General features: G+C 48.9%; 1 protein-coding gene across 2 annotated transcripts in view; it reads left to right on the plus strand.

Moving 5' to 3' along the window:
* LOC142466931 (arf-GAP with SH3 domain, ANK repeat and PH domain-containing protein 1-like) overlaps nucleotides 1-23,137 on the plus strand; it is a 107,639-nt gene extending 84,502 nt beyond the window's left edge. Inside the window, exons 20-27 of one of the 2 annotated variants that reach the window (XM_075572579.1) lie at nucleotides 1,956-2,063; nucleotides 3,409-3,634; nucleotides 5,844-6,002; nucleotides 14,102-14,168; nucleotides 17,349-17,404; nucleotides 19,928-20,079; nucleotides 22,185-22,307; nucleotides 22,991-23,137. In XM_075572579.1, the coding sequence (XP_075428694.1) occupies nucleotides 1,956-2,063; nucleotides 3,409-3,634; nucleotides 5,844-6,002; nucleotides 14,102-14,168; nucleotides 17,349-17,404; nucleotides 19,928-20,079; nucleotides 22,185-22,307; nucleotides 22,991-23,065 (966 nt within the window). In that variant the 3' untranslated portion in view covers nucleotides 23,066-23,137. The remainder of the gene's footprint in view (nucleotides 1-1,955; nucleotides 2,064-3,408; nucleotides 3,635-5,843; nucleotides 6,003-14,101; nucleotides 14,169-17,348; nucleotides 17,405-19,927; nucleotides 20,080-22,184; nucleotides 22,308-22,990) is intronic. The other variant, XM_075572580.1, reaches the window with a different exon arrangement.
* Nucleotides 23,138-23,939: the final 802 nt, after the last annotated feature.

The raw sequence follows: 23,939 nt of genomic DNA on the forward strand, positions 1-23,939 counted from the left end.
TCTAAGTCCCGACCCATCGCAGCTCATCGAGGCATCTCCCCACCAATTTACCTAAAGTTTGAGGTGAATTGGATTTGGGGAGAAGAACGCCTTTTAGGGCTGCGATAGGCCGCGACAGCCGACTCGCGGGTCTCTGAATCGCGCAAGTTTATCAACCCTCCGAAAATGGTCGATAAACGGCTGATCGCTGCTCAGTTGGCGAATTTCGGATGGTGGTAAAATGTTGCGTCGATACACGCCGTTATCGAGCACTTATCGAGGCTATCTGAATACGAGTAGCCATTTTGGTCGATAAGTGCTCGATAAGGGCCTTATCGAGGCTTTCTGAATGAGGCCCTTTGTCTATTATATTGATGTCTCACTTTTGGCAAATGTAAATTTAGGGCTTAAGATTTATTTAATGCAAAAAAGGTTGGCATTTTGTAAAGCAGCCGCTCATACAAGTAGTGTTCACACATTAACACACAGATATGCACACAAAGGCACTGATATGGATAATCATACAATAGTGTTCACACATTAACACACAGATATGCACACAAAGGCACTGATATGGATAATCATACAATAGTGTTCATACATTAACACACAGATATGCACACAAAGGCACTGATATGGATAATCATACGATAGTGTTCACACATTAACACACAGATATGCACACAAAGGCACTGATATGGATAATCATACAATAGTGTTCACACATTAACACACAGATATGCACACAAAGGCACTGATATGGATAATCATACAATAGTGTTTACACATTAACACACAGATATGCACACAAAGGCACTGATATGGATAATCTTACACCAGTAGCCATCACTGATCGTGTTGGGGGTTTTTATTTTGCACTTTAAGCGATCGCCTCTCGCCCCTTCTGACACTGCTTTTATTTTTAAAATCTGATGCTCCGTTCAGGAGATACACGTGTGAAATATTAAGTGTCCGGGAGGTTAAAATGGAGTCCAGTGCCATTCAAAAGGTTAATAGGGTAACCTCAGATAGATATAAAAATGATATTTTACACCAAGAATATATATATATTTATTTAAAAAGCAGGGGGCATCTCTCCACCGCTGGGTAGGGCCAGACGGACACTGCACACCCCGCTCCACAGGTAGGGCCTAGCGGGGAGAGGAGGAAAAGTGGGCGAGGGGGAGGAGAGTGAACGATGGAAGACCGTGGGGGAGAGGGATTGAGTGGGGGGTGGTGTTGGAGAGAGGCGGGGGGACTCACAGGGCTGCCAACAGGGTAGACACATCCCCCACCCCACTCAACAGCCCTGGGCCCTGGTGGGTAATAATCATGGGCCTATAATAGCTGTTGACGGCTTTGGGCAAGATACTAAACATTTGACACAGGGGTAACTGCGGGGCTGAAGATCAGAGACTGGGCCAGGTAGCGATGGTCAGGAACAAAGTAGAGGTTAGGGCTGACGGCAGGCAAAGGATGATCAGCAAACAGGCAGAGGTCAGGGCTGGAGAGAGGCAAGCGAAGTGAGGTCTGAAAGGGTCTGGTACGCAGTAAACCGTAAAGGCAGCGAGGTTGTCCAAAGGGAGAACCACAATAAACAGGCACAGGAAACAGGAAGTGGAGGTCTTATATAGGGCTGGCTGCTGATGAGACAGGTGCTGAGCAGTAGCCAATCAGCAGACTGAGTTCTCTGCAGCACAAGAGCAGCACCCGGTGGCAGACCGGGAGAACTCCAGGCTGGGAGTGACAGAGACCCATAAGGGACATCCCTGGCAAAACCTCTACATATGCATGCTCATGTATTTATTGATATACATAGATGTGTGTATGCACACTTACTCAGGTATAAATATGCACACAAACCCACACATACAGTATTGATGTACTGTAGAAAATGGTAAACCTGTTGCATTTTTGCTGACGTCCCTGCAACGTATTATTGGTACAGTATGTGAACTTTCTCCCTCTTATCTCAGCTGATCCAGGCTCAGAACAATCAGTTTAACATGCACGTCCACGTGGAGTATGAGTGGAGACTGCGGCAGGAAGACATGTATGAAAGTGACGATGATCTTGATGAAAAGGTAGGCCCGTCCTCCAGAAATAACCCCATTTAGGGTCAGGGGCGCATGGCATCTTGACGCGAAGAAGATGCTAGATTGTGATTTACAACACATTGAGTGCATTGAGAATCTCCGGCTCCTGATTCCACTACAACAGCTCAAACTTGTTCCTTCCTCACTGTTGACATACATACTGGTATTAGTCGGAAGGAGTAATAATGAATTTCCATGCACTGCAGCCTCTCTGATAGTGCTCATCACATCATAAATAGACACCATGCTGCCGCTTTGCTAGTAGATTTTAGTGGAAAACTAATGCGCTCCCCTAAAACCACCTATGTATATACACAATAATAAAATAATCAACAATGGACTAAGACAGTCAGATACTAGCCCTTGTATGTAACCTCCAAACTGCAGCTCAAACTGCAGCTCAACCTTGAAAGAAGGATCCTCCCTTGATCCTCAATAGTCAGTAGTCATAGAGATGTGGTGAGCGCATAGGAACAAACAAATATGGATACAGAGACGAGTATAACAGCATGTAAACTGATCAATCATACAACCATACTCACGGGTAATGGCAGGGTGATGTGGAATAAATAAAATAAAGCTGGTAAGCGGGCAAGTGTGAGCAAATCCTATCACAATGTCTTTCAGCTCTTTCCTCTAAACGATCCCTGTCACTTGTAGGGTCAGCTTGTGGGGGGTACAGTGGTGTCTGAGGGCAGCTAACACGAGTCAGTCCCTCTTTTATTGCTCAAGAATAAGGGCGACATCCACAAATGTTCATATAAGAAGCAATACTTTATTAAACCAAAAAAGTAAGTATACAAAACTGACATATAAATACAACACTTCCAGCCACTGTATCCTCTGTGTCAGCTCCTCCAGGGATCTCCCTGTTCTCGTGTCCGGTCACAGGGCCTGTGACAGAAGCTTTCACTCGAGAACTACGGTGGCCTTCTGTGGTCAAAATACTGCAGCTCCACCTACACAGGACTACGCGTTTCGAGCGTAGTCTCTCTTCGTCAGGTCCTGTCGGTGGTATGAACGGAGGCTCTCTTTATACCTGGTATATTGACCAGGTGTGTTGCATGACAATCAATCAATTAAAAAAGTTCAAAAAATGTCCGTGATACTGTATGTTAAAAGCAATTAGCATACTGCTCTATGCCTGTAGGTATGAACGGAGGCTCCCTTTATACCTGGTATTTGCTTTTATATTCATCTTTGTATCCATATTTGTTTGTTCCTATGCGCTCACCACATCTCTATGACTACTTGCTAGTAGATTTGCACTGGTTGTTGCAGCAGGGAAGGTGATACGTAGAAGTAACATGCATTGTGCTTTGTTGTGTCATAGCTGGGCCCAGTTAAGAAGGAGAGATCCCTAAGGCCATACAGCTGCTTCCCCTCTCCCAGCACACCGTTCCAGGACCGGGGGTCCGGAACGTCATTTTTAAGACGCGCATCCCAAGTGTCACATGACCAGCGTCACGAAGCCGGCGTGGGGCCATCCAATGCTGATAATGCAGTGACCCCTGCCCCCTCATTCACACCACCGCTGCCACCACGCAACCCGATCAGAGGTATGTACAAAAAACTGCTTTAAATGATCCCAAAGTGTACTAATGGCAGTGACAGGGTTAAGGGGTCAGTCCCTCCTTGGGGCAAAGTGTACTAATGGCAGTGACATGGTTAAGGGGTCACATATTGGTTATTGGTGCCCTTTTTTTACCTACATCTAACACATGGAAGTATTTTAAAATAATTATTTAAAGTTATATAAACAATAGACTTTCCCGCACTGGCAATAGAAGAAACTCAGTAACACTAGTTAGCCCCAAAAAATGGTATTTTACTGCTCATTGAAAACAATATAAATATACAGGGGCAGAAGCAGCTCACATCATGAATAGAGAGAAGACGGAGGAAGTAATCCCAGGCGTGTCTCTATCCCAATACTACAAAAAACAAAAATGCCCAAAGCTACTTTCAATGTGACAAAAATACACAGTGCAATACCTATATATCTCTTGTAAAAAGGGTCATTTAGTTTAACCCTTTGGCCAAAGCATTGTAAGCCTGCTGCCATTTACAAGGCATGACCATAGCAGGACCTAACACTTATCTGGGTTAAAATTCTTATTTACCTGTATAATTACAGGAAGAATGATCACATTGGATCTGTCGTAACCTGGCAAAATAACCTGCCAACTTGGAAGGGTTTAAGCTTGCCCCTCCCCACCTTCCAAGTTGGCAGGTCAGTTTCATTTTGCCAGGTTACGACAGATCCAATGTGATCATTCTTCCTGTAATTATACAGGTAAATAAGAATTGTAACCCAGGTGAGTGTTAGGACCTGCTTCGGTCATGCCTTGTAAGTGGCAGCAGGCTTACAATGCTTTGGCCAAAGGGTTAAACTAAATGACTTTTTTTACAAGAGATATATAGGTATTGCACTGTGTATTTTTGTCACATTGGAAGTAGCTGTGGGCATTTTTTGTTGTTGTATATATTTAGCCACAGCCACTAGCACGCCTTTTGACACTTATATGCATATATATATATATATATATATATATATATTGTGTGTTATTGGTTTGGGTTTCTCAGAGCTTGTTGGGAATCTGTGTATTTTGTTATCTATCCCAATACTAGACACTATTATAATAAAAGGGTGAAAACCATTAAGGCAATGTGCCAAATATAGTCAATTAGAAATCATCCTAATAAGGGACATATATCAAAAACAGGATCTATAGGCGAAAACCATATAGTCAATAGGTCAAAATGCAAAATATAAAGTCATTAGTTGATCAAAAAAGGGGTCAACGTGGACGTTTCAGGGGAGTGACCCTTTCTCCTGGCCCATTCCTACGTAAACTAGAAAAGAAAGGCAGGATTTCCCTTTAAAGAGATCCTCCTGAAAGTCCAACGTAAGGGTCACTTCGCTGATACTGAGCTGAGCGCTGACGATCACTGTATGATTTACTTCCGAGCAGTGATCCTCTGCCCAGCACCGCTGCCAGCACCTTTATCTTGCATTGGGGGGGCTGTCTGCCATTTATGTTCATTATTCAAAGTTAGTCTGTACACAGGGTGAGCTGAGACTTGGGAGACGTGTAACTTCCTCTGGCTGCTCCCTATTGTCACAGTGCGTTCTACAAGAGTTTGCACAGGCAACCCCCAGGCGCTCACAGGGTTAAAGCAGCTATCCCGCTTATTTCTTCCCCCAGCATTTAAACTGAGGGGGGGGGTCGGAGGGGGGAGGGGAGGGGTCCCGTCCCTATCCCCTGGACATGAATTCCGCTATTTTTAGCTGCGGGTTTCCTCCGTTCCCCAGGTACGTACCGGATTGCTTTTAGGAATTTAAGGAATTTAAAATGGCAGCAAAAACCTTGCAGGTCACGTGGGCCAATAGGAAGCTGCAATGTCATCGGGTGGATGCCGTTGCGGCTTCCTATTGGACAGCTGTTTAAATGCAAACAGACGTAGGCAAACTAGAACGTATTTCAGGAACCAGGGAGGTCACTGAGATAAATATATATAGATTTTTTTAATGTGGTTTTGGCCTGGATTGCTCCTTTAAGGGAAGACATACCCTTTGTAGTCTGCAAGTAAAACAGCTCTGTGCTGCCAACTGGAGTGGGGAAAGTGTGAATAAATAGCAGGAGTTGCTGTGTGGACACTGTACTGCTGTCTTTGGGCCTTTTAATAAAATATAAAGCAAATAAAGGCTACAAAACCACTCACTTTTATATTTGGGGGTGGGGGACTACTCCTTTAATCTTCCAGCTCCCACTTTGCCCCCACCGCCTCCCCCTGCCAGCCCCTCCGTGCCATCCAAGAAGCTGCCTCCAACCTCGCCTCTGACGACGAAGCACAAGCGAGCCCTGTCTGAGCCAGCACCTGTCATCCCGCACAGCCCCTCCAGCCAAGCTAACCTGCACTTCGGTAAGCACCTCGGGGGTTACTGAACCTCCCGGGATACTAACCCGCACAGCCCCTCCAGCTAAGCTAACCTGCACTTCGGTAAGCACCTCGTGGGTTACTGAACCTCCCGGGATACTAACCCGCACAGCCCCTCCAGCCAAGCTAACCTGCACTTCGGTAAGCACCTCGTGGGTTACTGAACCTCCCAGGATACTAACCCGCACAGCCCCTCCAGCCAAGCTAACCTGCACTTCGGTAAGCACCTCGTGGGTTACTGCACCTCCCGGGATACTAACCCGCACAGCCCCTCCAGCCACGCTAACCTGCACTTCGGTAAGCACCTCGTGGGTTACTGAACCTCCCGGGATACTAACCCGCACAGCCCCTCCAGCCACGCTAACCTGCACTTCGGTAAGCACCTCGTGGGTTACTGAACCTCCCGGGATACTAACATACAAAGCCCCTGCAAGCTGAGAACCCAAACCCACCATATATATTTGTGCCAGAAGTGTTGCTGCTGGGATTGGGACCTCGTGTGTGTAACACAAGAAGCCCCAACGCTGCATCCTATATGACAAATGATATAGTTAAATACTTATCTGTCTCCCATAAGTACGGATGTAAGGGGAAGGTGCCTCACAAATTACAGCCTACAGCCATGTATTTAAGGAAAGCTTCACATGTTCCGCGCCCATTGGCTAAGCATGACGTACCCATAATAACACCATTGTTTTCTCACTTGTATAGCGCCATTAATGAATTTAGCATTTCACAGCAGTAACACACATGACAATCGTGTAAATAACAAATAATACAAATAACACATAGTGGGAATAAGCGCTTCAGACATAAAGGGACATTTAGGAAAAGGAGTCCCTGCCCCGAAGAGCTTACAATTTAATTAGTAAGTTGGAGGAATGTACAGAGACGAAGGTCTCTGGAAGGTGTTCTGGTAAGGGGCTACGGTCGATGTATGAGGTGTATAGTATCAGCCACGGAGCTACTCGTATGCTTCATTAAGGAAGTGGGTTTTAAGATGGGTCTTTAAGGTGGATAGAGAGGCTGCTCAGTCACAGCGTACGGTGCACGATATGGACACCACCGATGTAATGTACGCTCTTCTTTCTACTCTATTTTCATACGTTAGGGTCATTTCGTTAAATTCTTTGGCCAAACTATTTTTAAGCCAATAATCCGCCCTCCCCCTCTCACTCAATTTCACCCTCGCACTCAATTCCCCCTCTCTCACTCAATCCCACATATCCTCCTCTCTCATTAAATCCCCCCATCTCCTCCTCCCTCTCAATCCCCCCTCCTCTCTCACTCAATACCCCCATTTCCTTTTCTCATCCCCAAACCCCTCCCCAACTCCTCCTCTCTCACTTAATCCCCCTATCTCCTCCTCTCTCACTCAATCCACTGCCTCCTCCTCTCTCACTCAATCCACTGCCTCCTCCTCTCTCACACAATCCCCCCATCGCCTCCTCTTACTCTGGGGATGGACATGGGGTTGGGGGGTGGAGGATGGACACTGGGATTGGGGATGGACGCGAACATGGGGATGGACATGGGGATGGACGTGAACATGGGGATGGATGCGAGGATGGACATGGGGATGGATGCGAGGATGGACATGGGGATGGACGTGTGGATGGACATGGGGGTGGACGCAAGGATGGACATGGGGGTGAACGCGAGGATGGACATGGGGATGGATGCGAGGATGGACATGGGGATGGATGCGAGGATGGACATGGGGATGGATGTGAGGATGGACATGGGGATGGATGCGAGGATGGACATGCGGATGGACGCGAGGATGGACATGGGGATGGACATGGGATGGACGTGAGGATGGACGTGAGGATGGACATGGGGATGGATGTGAGGATGGACATGGGGATGGACGCGAGGATGGACAATGGGGATGGATGCGAGGATGGACATGGGGATGGATGCAAGGTTGGACATGGGATGGATGCGAGGATGGACATGGGGATGGATGCGAGGATGGACATGGGGATGGATGCGAGGATGGACATGGGGATGGATGCGAGGATGCACATGGTGATGGACGAGAGCATGGACATGGGGATGGATGCGAGGATGGACATGGGGATGGATGCGAGGATGGACATGGGGATGGATGCGAGGATGCACATGGTGATGGACGAGAGCATGGACATGGGGATGGATGCGAGGATGGACATGGGGATGGACGCGAGGATGGATGTGGGGATGGACGCGAGGATGGATGTAGGGATGGACGCGAGGATGGACGTGGGGATGAACGAGAGGATGGATGTGGGGATGAATGCGAGGATGGACGTGGGGATGAACGCGAGGATGGACGTGGGGATGAACTCGAGGATGGACGTGGGGATGAACTCGAGGATGGACGTGGGGATGGACGCGAGGATGGACGTGGGGATGGACGCGAGGATGGACGTGGGCATGGACGCGAGGATGGACATGGGGATGGACGCAAGGATGGACGTGGGAATGGACGCGAGGATGGATGTGGGGATGGACGCGAGGATGGACGTGGGGATGGATGCGAGGATGGACGTGGGGATGGATGCGAGGATGGACATGGGAATGGATGCAAGGATGGACATGGGGATGGATGCGAGGATGGAAATGGGGATGGATGCGAGGATGGACATGGGGATGGATGCGAGGATGGACATGGGGATGAATGTGAGGATGGACATCGGGATGGATGCGAGGATGGACATGGGGATCTATGCGAGCATGGACATGGGGATGGATGCGAGGATAGACGGGATGGACTCGAGGATGGACGCGGGGATGAACGCGAGGATGGACGTGGGATGGATGCTAGGATGGATGTGGGGATGGATGCGAGGATGGACGTGGGGATGGATGCGAGGATGGACGTGGGGTTAGATGCGAGGATGGACGTGGGGATGGATGCGAGGATGGACGTGGGGATGGATGCGAGGATGGATGTGGGGATGGATGCGAGGATGGACATGGGGATGGATCTGAGGATGGACTTGGGGATGGACATGGGGATGGATGCTAGGATGGAAATGGGGATGGACGCGAGGATGGACATGGGGATGAATGTGAAGATGGACATCGGGATGGATGCGAGGATGGACATGGGATCTATGCGAGCATGGACATGGGGATGGACATGGGGATGGATGCGAGGATAGACAGGATGGACTCGAGGATGGACGCGGGGATGAACGCGAGGATGGACATGGGATGGATGCTAGGATGGATGCGAGGATGGACGTGGGGATGGATGCGAGGATGGACGTGGGGTTGGATGCGAGGATGGACGTGGGGATGGATGCGAGGATGGACGTGGGGATGGATGCGAGGATGGACATGGGGATGGATGCGAGGATGGACATGGGGATGGATCTGAGGATGGACTTGGGGATGGACATGGGGATGGATGCTAGGATGGACAGGGGGATGGACGCGAGGATGGACGCGGGGATGAACGCGAGGATGGACGTGGGATGGATGCGAGGATGGATGTTGGGATGGATGCGAGGATGGACGTGGGGATGGATGCGAGGATGGACGTTGGGATGGATGCGAGGATGGACGTGGGGATGGATGCGAGGATGGATGTGGGGATGGATGCGAGCATTGACGTGGGGATGTACGCGGGGATGGATGCGAGGATGGACATGGGGATGGATGCAAGGATGGACATCGGGATGGATGCGAGGATGGACATCGGGATGGATGCGAGGATGGACATGGGGATGGATGAGAGGATGGACATGGGGATGGATGCGAGGATGCACATGGGGATGGATGCGAGGATGGACATGGGGATGGATGCGAGGATGGACATGAGGATGGACATGGGGATGGATGCGAGGATGGACATGGGGATGGATGCGAGGATGGACATGGGGATGGATGCGAGGATGGACATGGGGATGGATGCGAGGATTGACATGAGGATGGATGCGAGCATGGACGTTGGGATGGACGCGGGGATGGATGCGAGGTTGGACATGGGGATGGATGCGAGGATGGACATGGGGATGGATGCGACGATGGACATGGGGATGGATGCGAGGATGGACATGGGGATGGATGCGAGGATGGACATGGGGATGGATGCGACGATGGACATGGGGATGGATGCAAGGATGGACATGGGAATGGATGCGAGGATGGACATAAGGATGGACATGGGGATGGATGCGAGGATGGACATGGGGATGGACGCGAGGATGGACATGGGGATGGATGCGAGGATGGACATGGGGATGGATGCGAGGATGGACATGGGGATGGATGCGAGCATGGACGTGGGGATGGACGCGGGGATGGATGCGAGGTTGGACATGGGGGTGGATGCGAGGATGGATGTGGGGATGGATGCGAGGATGGACATGGGGATGGATGCGAGGATGGACATGGGGATGGATGCGAGGATGGACATGGGGATGGATGCGAGGATGGACATGGGGATGGATGCGAGGATGGACATGGGGATGGACATGGGGATGGACATAGGGATGGACGCAGTCCATTCCAAATGCTGCCACCCCTATTGCAGGGACCTGAAACGCACTTGAACACAGTGAAACTGACAGACTTGCTCTGTTACCTCTGCTGACCGAGTTTCTCTAACACTTTCCATTCTGAGATAATACGCCCAAGAAGGAGGGAAGGAATAAAGATGACAAAACATACCAGCAACTCCATGTTTAGGAACAGCAAAGGAAAACTGGGCTAAAAAACAGCAACACATGAAATCTTATGGGTTTTTTATTTTTTATATAAATAAATCAGTTATGTAGTATTAGATAATACTGACTGTTTTTTTTTAGCAACTCTTAATGCCATTTACTGAGTTTTAAAGCATCCTATGATTTCTATAGCACATTTGGCCACCTCCCCAGCAGTGCAAGATTTTTGCAACCCTTTCCTGTTTGTGATAATTGGTTGCGAGTGTTCCCAGCAGTTTGAGCTGCAAACTAACAATAGATAATGTTACCTTAGTAATATAAGGATACATTGTAGCTGCTGAGTTACACTGACTGACGCAACTATTATGTCACAATCAGGATTTTACACATTTACAGTATAACAGGATGACCAGACGATTACCAGCTTAGACCTCAATTATACCAAGACCTGCAGGGTTTCTTCCTGCCCCTCCTTCCCCTTTTGGTCACCGGTGACACCCGGAGGGGGGAGCTGGACGGCTGGAGGAATTGCAGGCAGTGAGGGGCAGCAGATCATGCCGCGCCCATCACTGTGTTTTACCACCCTCCCCTTTTGGTTAAATTCTGTTTTGTGTGAGTTATACTTGCATTGAATATATTTATATTTGAGGTGTCTGTTGGGGTTACGTTGCCTCTGTCATGGCGGCTGTTTGGGGGGTAAGTGCAGGGTAACCTTGCCAGATGGGGCTCAGTTACGGTAATGCCTGATGGGTATGGTGGGTGCCGTCCAATGCTAATAATGCTGTGACCCCTGTGACCCCTGCCCCCTCATTCACACCACCGCTGCCACCAAGCAACCCGATCAGAGGTATGTACAAAAAACTGCTTTAAATAATCCCAAAGTGTACTAATGGCAGTGACAGGGTTAAGGGGTCAGTCCCTCCTAGGGGCAAAGTGTACTAATGGCAGTGACATGGTTAAGGGGTCAGTCCCTCCTAGGGGCAAAGTGTACTAATGGCAGTGACAGGGTTAAGGGGTCAGTCCCTCCTAGGGGCAAAGTGTACTAATGGCAGTGACATGGTTAAGGGGTCAGTCCCTCCTAGGGGCAAAGTGTACTAATGGCAGTGACATGGTTAAGGGGTCAGCCCTCCTAGGGCAAAGTGTACTAATGGCAGTGACATGGTTAATGGGTCAGTCCCTCCTAGGGGCAAAGTGTACTAATGGCAGTGACATGGTTAAGGGGTCAGTCCCTCCTAGGGGCAAAGTGTACTAATGGCAGTGACATGGTTAAGGGGTCAGTCCCTCCTAGGGGCAAAGTGTACTAATGGCAGTGACAGGGTTAAGGGGTCAGTCCCTCCTAGGGGCAAAGTGTACTAATGGCAGTGACATGGTTAAGGGGTCAGTCCCTCCTAGGGGCAAAGTGTACTAATGGTAGTGACAGGGTTAAGGGGTCAGTCCCTCCTAGGGGCAAAGTGTACTAATGGCAGTGACATGGTTAAGGGGTCAGTCCCTCCTAGGGGCAAAGTGTACTAATGGCAGTGACATGGTTAAGGGGTCAGTCCCTCCTAGGGGCAAAGTGTACTAATGGCAGTGACATGGTTAAGGGGTCAGTCCCTCCTAGGGGCAAAGTGTACTAATGGCAGTGACAGGGTTAAGGGGTCAGTCCCTCCTAGGGGCAAAGTGTACTAATGGCAGTGACATGGTTAAGGGGTCAGTCCCTCCTAGGGGCAAAGTGTACTAATGGCAGTGACAGGGTTAAGGGGTCAGTCCCTCCTAGGGGCAAAGTGTACTAATGGCAGTGACATGGTTAAGGGGTCAGTCCCTCCTAGGGGCAAAGTGTACTAATGGCAGTGACATGGTTAAGGGGTCAGTCCCTCCTAGGGGCAAAGTGTACTAATGGCAGTGACAGGGTTAAGGGGTCAGTCCCTCCTAGGGGCAAAGTGTACTAATGGCAGTGACATGGTTAAGGGGTCAGTCCCTCCTAGGGGCAAAGTGTACTAATGGCAATGACATGGTTAAGGGGACAGTCCCTCCTAGGGGCAAAGTGTACTAATGGCAGTGACATGGTTAAGGGGTCAGTCCCTCCTAGAGGCAAAGTGTACTAATGGCAGTGACATGGTTAAGGGGACAGTCTCTCCTAGGGGCAAAGTGTACTAATGGCAATGACATGGTTAAGGGGACAGTCCCTCCTAGGGGCAAATTGTACTAATGGCAGTGACATGGTTAAGGGGACAGTCCCTCCTAGGGGCAAAGTGTACTAATGGCAGTGACATGGTTAAGGGGTCAGTCCCTCCTAGGGGCAAAGTGTACTAATGGCAGTGACATGGTTAAGGGGACAGTCCCTCCTAGGGGCAAAGTGTACTAATGGCAGTGACATGGTTAAGGGGTCAGTCCCTCCTAGGGGCAAAGTGTACTAATGGCAGTGACATGGTTAAGGGGTCAGTCCCTCCTAGGGGCAAAGTGTACTAATGGCAGTGACATGGTTAAGGGGTCAGTCCCTCCTAGGGGCAAAGTGTACTAATGGCAGTGACATGGTTAAGGGGTCAGTCCCTCCTAGGGGCAAAGTGTACTAATGGCAGTGACAGGGTTAAGAGGTCAGTCCCTCCTAGGGGCAAAGATTACTAATGGCAGTGACATGGTTAAGGGGTCAGTCTCTCCTAGGAGCAAAGTGTACTAATGGCAGTGACATGGTTAAGGGGTCAGTCTCTCCTAGGAGCAAAGTGTACTAATGGCAGTGACAGGGTTAAGGGGTCAGTCCCTCCTAGGGGCACAGTGTACTAATGGCAGTGACATGGTTAAGGGGTCAGTCTCTCCTAGGGGCAAAGTGTACTAATGGCAGTGACAGGGTTTAGGGGTCAGTCCCTCCTAGGGGCAAAGTGTACTAATGGCAGTGACAGGGTTAAGGGGTCAGTCCCTCCTAGGGGCAAAGTGCACTAATGGCAGTGACTTGGTTAAGGGGTCACATATGGGTAATTGATGCCTTTTTACCCAAAATCTGACAGACGTGAGCTGAGACCTGGGAGGGGGGGGGAAATTCCTCTGCTTCTCCCTTTTGTCTGATTTCACTGTGTGTGCAACACGAGTTTGCCCAGGCAGATCCCCTCTCTCCCCCTGGGCGCATGTGACGCCTTTGCGTGCGTTGTGCGCAGCTGCATGTCTGTCGCTGCATCTGCTTGTGTGTGTATCAGCGAGTTAGGGAATTGGTACAGTGGTTAAAGAGCATAAGGTCCTACCATTAGGGGTCAGTCGCTATGAAGGGCTGAGGGAACCGATAACCCCTTCACTACCAGAGGTGCCAGCAACGCATTGCTCTGCCTCTTATTATATCCCCTGAAACAGCCTCTGGCAGAGGCAGAGTTACATTCTGTGCTTACTGATATAGATATAGATATATATGATATAATATTTGCTTCCCCGACTGCCCGGGGGGCTTTTTTTCTTCCCTAGACTATGGTTCTTGCTGCACTTCTCCATCCAAATTCCTTCAATCCGAGGTCGTATCGAGAAGACCAAGGTAAATATATGAAAACGACAGCCCAAATTGCCTAAACGGTGCTACACTACTTTCCCGTTCATGGGCCCCGATTAATCCAAGGGTACCGAGCATTTGCAACTGTTAATGCCCATTGGCTTGTTGGGGCCATATTTATTAAAAAGTGTTGTTCCATAAGACACCTTGCATGCTGGGAGACACATTACAACGCCATGAAATGAAGGGGCCATGTCTACTAAGTGGTGTTACTCCATAAGGCCCTGAAAATATGAAAACAGACCTGCAGCGGTCCTTACCAAGCTCACAGACCTGCAGCGGTCCTTACCAAGCTCACAGACCTGCACCGGTCCTTACCAAGCTCACAGACCTGCACCGGTCCCTGCCAAGCTCACAGACCTGCACCGGTCCTTACCAAGCTCACTGACCTGCACCGGTCCTTACCAAGCTCACGGACCTGCACCAGTCCTTACCAAGCTCACGGACCTGCAGCGGTCCTTACCAATTTCACAGACCTGCACCGGTCCTTCCCAAGCTCACGTACCTGCACCGGTCCTTACCAAGCTCGCAGGCCTGCACCGGTCCTTACCAAGCTCACGTACCTGCACCGGTCCTTACCAAGCTCGTAGGCCTGCACCGGTCTTTACCAAGCTCACGTACCTGCACCGGTCCTTACCAAGCTCGCAGGCTTGCACCGGTCTTTACCAAGCTCACAGGCCTGCACCGGTCCTTACCAAGCTCACAGGCCTGCACCGGTCCTGACCAAGCTCGCAGGCCTGCCCCAGTCCTTACCAAGCTCACAGGCCTGCACCGGTCCTTACCAAGCTCGCAGGCCTGCAGCGGTCCTTCCCAAGCTCACAGGCCTGCACCGGTCCTTACCAAGCTCACAGGCCTGCACCGGTCCTTACCAAGCTCACAGGCCTGCACCAGTCCTTACCAAGCTCGCAGGCCTGCACCGGTCCTTACCAAGCTCACAGGCCTGCACCGGTCCTTACCAAGCTCACAGACCTGCACCGGTCTTTACCAAGCTCCCAGACCTGCACCGGTCTTTACCAAGCTCACTCACCTGCACCGGTCCTTCCCAAGCTCACGGACCTGCACCGGTCCTTACCAAGCTCACTCACCTGCACCGGTCCTTACCAAGCTCACTCACCTGCACCGGTCCTTACCAAGCTCACTCACCTGCACCGGTCCTTACCAAGCTCACAGAAAGTCTGAAATAAAAGCAAAATGAACAAAAGAAAAAACGGTGATGTCAGAACAAAATTAGATATAATAACAACATACTCGTTTATTAAGTGCGAGTGTTGTCCTCCAGACCTACATGAGCGCTCACATACGAACACGGAGGTCTGGAGGACAACACTTATAATAATAATAATAATAATAATAATAACATACTCATTTATTAAGTAGACCTACAAAATACATCTAAAAACATATAAAGCACAAACATGCTTATTGTATTGTAGCAAAATGTAGAGGCGAAGTGTTGGGAGAAGAGGGGCACATCGTACATACAGAGTAACCAGGCAAGATAATCCTGTACTGTATTAGAGTAAGTGCACGGCGAGGAAGGGCCCCGCGCTCCCTCCTCTCCCTCCGGTCGCCGCCGGGATGCAACTTTCACCCGACCGAACGGGGGAGCTGGATGAGGGAGCATCCCCCCTCTCCCCTCCAGCTCCCCGGAAGCTGGATCTCCCGGCTCCGGCAGGGAGAGTGCGGGGCTCCCGGACTGGAAGAGAGGCGGGTGTACGCGTGCGTGTGTGTCCTCATACCTTCTCCGCATCGGCCCGCCTCCGGCAGTGTGGCAACACAATGTCACGGCGTCATAGGATGCGGCGTTGTCATGGCAATGTGACGAGACATGACGCCGTGATGTCATGCTGCCGGAGGAGGGCTGCTGTCTAGGTAAGTCCCTCTTCTTTGTTTACAGGGGGGCCCCGCTGGCAGCATGCCGCCTTGGACCCCGCAAAGCCTAAGGCCTAAATATAGGTCTAGTTATATTAAGCACAAACACAGGATCTCAGGCTTTGAACCGCGCACAGTTTGGCCTTCGCACACAATATGCACACAATAGGCACACAATATGCACACAATATGCACACAATAGGCACACAGCTGTGTTTGTGGCATTGCCGCTTTTAACCTATTAACCGCGCCACTGTCTGTCGTGGATTTTTGTCCTAGGCAGAACTTTGCTTGTAAACGTTTATTTGATTAAGTGAGTAGTACATGGCAGCTGCTGTACTGTACAAATACACATAATCACTATTACACTGCACAGCAAAAATAAACATAACAAACACAATTGTTCGCAGCCGCGCTTGTGACTCCAGTTATTGGGAGAACGTGCTTCCACATCCGATACTGTGCAGCTCAATGTATCTCTCCTGTTACGGGTTTAAATCCAATATGTTGCACACTCAAATGTACACAGGTTGTTAAACACTATACCAGGGGCGGCCAACGCCAGTCCTTAAGGGCCACCAGCCGGTCAGGTTTTAAGGATATCCCTGCTTCAGCACAGGTGGCTCAATCACCATTGTTTGAGCCAGCTATGCTGAAGCAGGGAATTATTAAGACACCTGTGCTGACGCAGGGACTAATTGAGCCACCTATGCTGAAGCAGGGATATCCCTAATACCTGGCATGTTGGCCGCCCCTGGTGTAGATCTACTGAATAACTGACTTGTTAGTAATATGTTTAATTTAACTATGCGAGTGCCCAGCATTTAAATTACAGGTTCTTTTTAACCCTTTGCGTGATAGAGGGAGCGGTCACGTGACCGCCCCCGGAACGCCATGTCGCCATGACAACGAGCAAACAGAAGATGACGCACCCACTATCCCATGACGTAGTAGGCTACACGAAGGGTACCCGCTGGGTTAATAAGCTGCTGTGGGAGGTGTCGTGTGGAGTAGCACTGCTTGGTAATCGTGGCCCCCGTGGGACCATGCGTGTTGTTTTTGTGCATGCGTTGAGTTTAATGATGGTAGCAGAATGGGGAGCCGTGTGTACATGGAAACTGTGCCATAGGTGTATACACCGACCTCATTCTTTCTCTAAGGGACACAAACTCCGGGCGGTTTCTAAGATCCCAATCTAATCAGACCTGGAAGTACTTTTTTATTACAATTTGGATTCAATCTGTTTAAATTAAAATAAAACCCAATGATTGGAGTTGTCTTCACCTCTCTCAGCATAGGCTCTCCAAAGCTCAGCAGTCTTCATGAAGTCCCAGAAATCCCACCCAAAGGTACGTCTGTAAGCCGTGTTTCCCAGTCCCCATGCAGGGGGCTCAACTCCAGTCTTCAAGACCCCCTCCCACCCCCCAACAGGTCAAGTTTGAAGGATATCCCAGCTTCAGCACAGGTGACTCAATCAGAGGCTCAGTCTTTGACTGAGCCACCTGTGCTGAAGCAGGGACTGATTGACCCACCTGTGCTAAAGCAGGGACTGATTGAGCCACCTGTGCTGTATCAGGGACTGATTGAGCCACCTGTGCTGAACCAGGGACTGATTGATCCACCTGTGCTGAAGCTGGGATATTTCTAATACCTGACCTGTTGAGGTAGGGGGGGGAGAGCTTAAGGACTCCTTTCCCAACTGTCTCAGTAACTCTGCCAACATACCACTTAGGCCAGTGATTTCCAACCTTTTTTATTTGGAGGAACCCTTGAAGTATTTTGAAAAATCTCGGGGAACCCCTATCTGGCCGACACATATTAGGTTGGACAGGGGTCAGTCACAACATTTCACACCTCACGAGCCACCTCCATTTCCCACCCTCTACCCATGTATTTCTCTCCCATCCGTCTCACTAACTCTCCCTCCTCCCGCCTCGCATGTATTTATCCCTTGCGTCTCACTCTTACTCCCTCTTTTCCTCACTCACTCCCTCCTGTCCCCTCTCTTCTCTCACTCGCCCCTACCTTCCGTCAATTACCCAACTCTCACTCAATCCAAACTACAAAATACATACCGAAAAAACCCACCCCCAGAGGGGGGGGGGGTCTGTGGTCCGTAGGAGGAACCCCTGAGACTGCTTCAAGGAGCCCCCGGGTTCCACGGAACCCTGGTTGGGAATCACTGACTTAGGGGGTAATTCCATATACCATGTGGCCATTCAGGCTTTTTTTTGGCCATTAATGCCCATAGATTTGAGTGGGCATATATGGACTGGGACCTTTAGATTGTAAGCTCTGCAGGGCAGGGATTTATTTACAGTACCTATCGTGCTTTTATATTTGGTGCACTAATTGTATTCTACTGTCTGTTTTATAAAGAGCAATATATATTGTTGGGTTTATTAATAAAAATATACATATAATGGAATATAGACCAGGTTAATCTACTTCAAAGTCTGCAAACGTCCCACTGGATTCCACATAGAGGGTATTTGTGCAATATCACCGGTGATTAAAGCAACGCTCTTCTTCTTGTATCAAGCACTATACATCAGATTAGGATGGCTCTCAGATTAGGATAGTTCTCAGAATAGGATGGCTCTCAGATTAGGATATTTCTCAGATTAGGATGGCGCTCAGATTAGGATGGCTCTCAGATTAGGATGACTCTCAGATTAGGATAGTTCTCAGATTAGGATGACTCTCAGATTAGGATGGTTCTCAGATTAGGATGGCGCTCAGATTAGGATGGCTCTCAGATTAGGATGGCTCTCAGATTAGGATGGCGCTCAGATTAGGACGGCGCTCAGATTAGGATGGCTCTCAGATTAGGATAGTTCTCAGATTAGGATAGTTCTCAGATTAGGATGGCTCTTAGATTAGGATAGTTCTCAGATTAGGATAGTTCTCAGATTAGGATGGCTCTCAGATTAGGATGGTTCTCAGATTAGGATGGCTCTCAGATTAGGATGGCTCTCAGATTAGGATGGCTCTCAGATTAGGATGGTTCTCAGATTAGGATCGTTCTCAGATTAGGATGGCTCTCAGATTAGGATGGTTCTCAGATTAGGATGGCTCTCAGATTAGGATGGTTCTCAGATTAGGATGGTTCTCAGATTAGGATGGCTCTCAGATTAGGATGGCTCTCAGATTAGGATGGCTCTCAGATTAGGATGGTTCTCAGATTAGGATCGTTCTCAGATTAGGATCGTTCTCAGATTAGGATGGCTCTCAGATTAGGATGGCTCTCAGATTAGGATGGCTCTCAGATTAGGATGGTTCTCAGATTAGGATGGCTCTCAGATTAGGATGGCTCTCAGATTAGGATGGCTCTCAGATTAGGATGGCTCTCAGATTAGGATGGCTCTCAGATTAGGATGGTTCTCAGATTAGGATGGCTCTCAGATTAGGATGGTTCTCAGATTAGGATGGCTCTCAGACCTCCCATCTCCTTCCTGAGCTGAGACGTAGGAGGGGGTTTGATCTTCTTTTTGTCTGTGTGTTCAACATGTTTGCCCAGGCAGAGCCCCCCTCTCTCTCTCCTTATCTTTATGGGCTCTCGATAAGGACCAGATGGGCTCTGTAATTCATTTACGGAGACACAACCGTAGCAAAATCATTTGCATTACACAGTTAGATCAGTGTAAGGAAGCCAGTTGCATTGTTGAGGTGTGGCTATGTGGGATTGCACTGTTTAAAGATGTAAAAAAGCAGTGAGCCTGCCCAGTAGTCTCTCTATAGTGGGAAGTTCAAGAAATGTTTGAATAATTTGGGCAGAATGTTGATATATTTTTTTCCCACTGGCACGGTCCATACGACTTGGGTGCCTTCTACGACTCTGGTCATTTTTTAACGCATCCCTCTCTGTTTAGTGGATAACAGAACCGAGGTATATTCGCAGCCTCTGCCTGCCCACCAAAGGTTTGCCAACTCTACGTCTCCAAGATCGTCATTCCAAGACCTGTACAATATCCCGGCGCCCAGCCTGGATCCACCGCTGCCAATGCCAAGGAGGATGAGTCTGGTAAGAGGCAATTTTCCTCTATAATACTCATACAGCATAGAGGCTAAAAAGACTCAAGTATGGGAGAGTAGTATACCCACGGTGACGGCGGCTGGGATTCAATGTAGGTTCACCCACTTCAAAGGCTTTAATGTCATCAGGCTACTTCACACATAGCGGAGTATCGTCTATTTAGACCTGTCTCCCTGCAAGACTAGTAACATGCAAACCAACAAAAGTTGTGAGAAGGTAGTACATACATGGATCAGCTTGTCGGCAAAGGTGGTAGAGGCAAACTCAAGCAGAGAATGTAGTTGCACTTGAAAGATGTGTCTGAGAGCCCGTAGAGTCTGCCATCCTGTAGCATTAAAAAGAATAGGTTGAATGACCGTTATCTGTCCCTAGTCAATGCGCTGTGAAGCCACCTCCCAGTGCTGGAGAAGATGCCCGCTTAGCATTTTATTTAAAAAATGACGACTTTGAGATGTTTTCTGTATTGCTATAAGTCAGTTGTGGATCTAGGAAGAGATTGTGACGTGCCGCCCCTCTTTCACCCAGCACCCCTTATGAGCAGAGATGTCCTTATCGCTCACGGAGGGTCCCTGTCTGCCTCACTCCTCCTAAAGCAGCCGTCCGCTCTACTCCCGATAAACAATGTTTGGGTGGGACTGCTGCTCTAATCCAGAGGTTCTCAACTCCAGTCCTCAACCGGTCAGGTTTTCAGGATATCCCAGCTACAGCAGCGGTGGCTCAATCAGAGGCTCAGTCGAAGACTGATTGAGACACTTGTGCTGAAGCAGGGACTGATTGAGCCAACTGTGCTGAAGCAGGGATATCCTTTACACCTGACCTGTTGGGGGGGGGGGGGGGGTTGAGGTTTGGAGTTGAGTCGCCCTGCTCTAATCCATTCTCTTTAACTCGATTTCTGATATGTGGACGTTTTATTGACTCTGATCTGTTATCTATTTAAAAAAAACAAAATACTTTCCAAATGATGATTATTGTTTACAGGCGTTCTGCGAATACATTTCAAGTGAATTGAAATGGTTAATGCTATCCTGTTACTCATTGGGCCAGTTATTTGAATACAAGAAATCTCTTCACATTATCATTTATTATTCATTCATTGGGTATTAACCAAATCTTACTCCGTTTAAATAACTGAGGCTAAAATCTTGCACAACACGGGGAAGACGGCTGCACGGTATATTGAATAGAGGGGCTTATGTTTTAGGATTAAGGCAGCAACTCCCCCTAACTAACCTCCCTTTATATTGCAGGATTGACACTGCGGGGTCCTTCGGAGCTGCACCCCGCTCGTTTCATTTCCAGGGACCCCACAGTTCCCCGGATACTTATCCAGGGAGTTACCGGTGGTGTTCTGGGTTTTAAAGGGGGATTTAAAGTAGAAAGCCATAACCGATGGCTTCCTGTTAGCCCGAGATTTGGCCGCCATGTTGATTCCCGCCCCCGGCATAAGATTTCCACCTGGTAACTTCACCGGTAGTTATCCCCGGAACTGGGGGTCCCCAGAGCAACAAAAATAGTGTGGTTCAGCTCTGGGGGGCTCCCACCCTGTAATGTGAGTGTAAACACACAATCCCATATTGCTGAGCAGTCTCCTGCCACAAGACACCTTCCAACTCATTGACTTGAGATGCCCTCAGGCAGGGGGCGGCCAACTCCAGTCCTCAAGGGCCACCAACCGGTCAGGTTTTCAGGACATCCCAGCTTCAGCACAGGTGGCTCAATTAGTGGCTCAGTGATTCTGAGCCTCTTGTGCTGAAGCAGGTATATCCTGAAATCCAGACTGGTTGGTGGCCCTTGAGGGCTGGAGTTGGCCATCCCCTGCCCTAAGGTGTCTCCCAGCGACGGAAGGAGTCATATGAAATAGCACTACTTAGAAAATCTGGGCCACAAGCTGCACCGGAGGAGCAATACCTAGAATGACTCAAAGGCAGCAAAGATATCATTATATTATATAGCTCTCCAGCCGTGCTGCTGGTGGACCATGTGGCAGCAAAATGATGGGCACATTTGTAACCATTTGTGCACCAAATCCCAGCGAGCGATAAGGTCACGTCTTCCGTCATTCCGATTCTAACGCTCTTCTTGTTTGTTTGAAGAGCAAGCCGAAGCTGCGCCGGGTGAAAGCCCTGTTTGACTGCGTGGCGGATCGGGAGGACGAGCTGACGTTTTTTGTAGGAGACATCATTGTAGTCACTGAGGAGGAGGATCAGAACTGGTGGGTAAGTCGTCTACATAAGAAGCTTCCCTGCCACAAACGCACGGATCGACCAGCGGCCAGCAGTCATCGGGGAATGCGTTGACGCTTGTTTAACTGCAAGGGATGCTGGGAGTTGTGGCGTTGCCCCTGACATACTACTACACTTCTGTGGACTGTAGGGTGGACCATACTGTACCAGTAGGAGGAAGGGGCAGTTGCCGGTCTGCCAAGCACAGGAACGGGCAGCTTCCCAACTATCCAATCAGAGAAGAGGGTCCTTGCCATAGCATTGTGTAGGCAATAAGATGCAAACTCTGTGGGCTTAACCCAAAGCTTCTTGTGTTTAAAAATGTAGATCCAGCTCCCAGCCTGTGCCCAGAAGTGTTCATTCCCAGGCCCAGTATTTAAGGAAATCTTCCCATTTTCCGCGCCCATTGGCTAAGCATAACGTGTCCATAATAAAACCATTGTTTTCTCACTTGTATGTATGTATGTACAGTACAGTATGTACATCTTTATTTATATAGCACCATTAATGTGCATAGTGTGTCACAGCAGTAACACACATGACAATCATATAAATAACAAATAATACAAATAACACATATTGGGAAGAAGCGCTTCAGACATAAAAGTAACATTTAGGAAAAGGAGTCCCTGCTCCGAAGAGCTTACAATTCCATCTTTCTGTGTTTCCTTTTGCAGAACGGCTATCTTGAAGGACAGCTGCACAGGAAGGGCGTTTTCCCAGCATCCTTTGTGCACATAATGACCGATTAAAAAAAAAAAAAGCAATGGTGTCACTCGTAAAATGTGAACGGAATTAACCCCTGCAATCAAGCGAACAAAGAACGTCGTAGACTTGCAATTTTCTGACACTAGGTTCCTCCTTTAAAATGATTGTATATAATGTCAAAACAGGGTCTCCATATAACCTTTTCTCTGTCAGAGGGTCTCATGTGCAATCCCACTTGGCCACGTTCTCCTCTTTATCCCACCCATTATCTCCCAGCAGGACCTGATCTCTGCAGCCCTGGAATCCTCACAACCTCTTTTCACCGTTGGTCTCCAAATCCAAAACTCGCATCGCGTGGCTCGGTGGTTCCATGTCTTTGAATCTTGCGCAGCATAGAGCCACCGATTTACCCCAACGCAACCTTGTTGTGTCTGTTCCACAAGCATCACAATGCAGAATCAGAGAACGGGCGAGTGCAAAAGGACAACCGTCTTTGAGTAGGTTTTCGGGATCTGCACTTTCCATAGCCCGGTGCAGCACCGCAGGCAAAATATTCAGGGAAATTGCCCTAGAGATTATGGACCGGAATGGCAAAAGTGATAGATTCAGCATGCTCAATTTGCATGACGCTACCCAGAATCCTCGTCTGCCACGGTAAGACTTGACAGTGGTGTGAAGCCGCTATTCACGCACATCGCTAAGTGGGACTGCACCATTAGAGTTGAGAAAGCATTTATATGACGTTACATTGCAACCTTCATTGTAACATAAAAAGAAACCTTAAGTATTCAACGCGGCCTAATATACAGCGCGTTCGTTTTGTAGAGCGGCCTTCCCGTATTTGATGCTCAGGCTTCAGTAACTCCCTGTTGTGGAGGGGGAGACATATTCTATGTGAATATATATATATATATATAT

This window comes from Ascaphus truei, chromosome 15, assembly GCF_040206685.1.
Source record: "Ascaphus truei isolate aAscTru1 chromosome 15, aAscTru1.hap1, whole genome shotgun sequence".
NCBI lineage: Eukaryota > Metazoa > Chordata > Amphibia > Anura > Ascaphidae > Ascaphus > Ascaphus truei.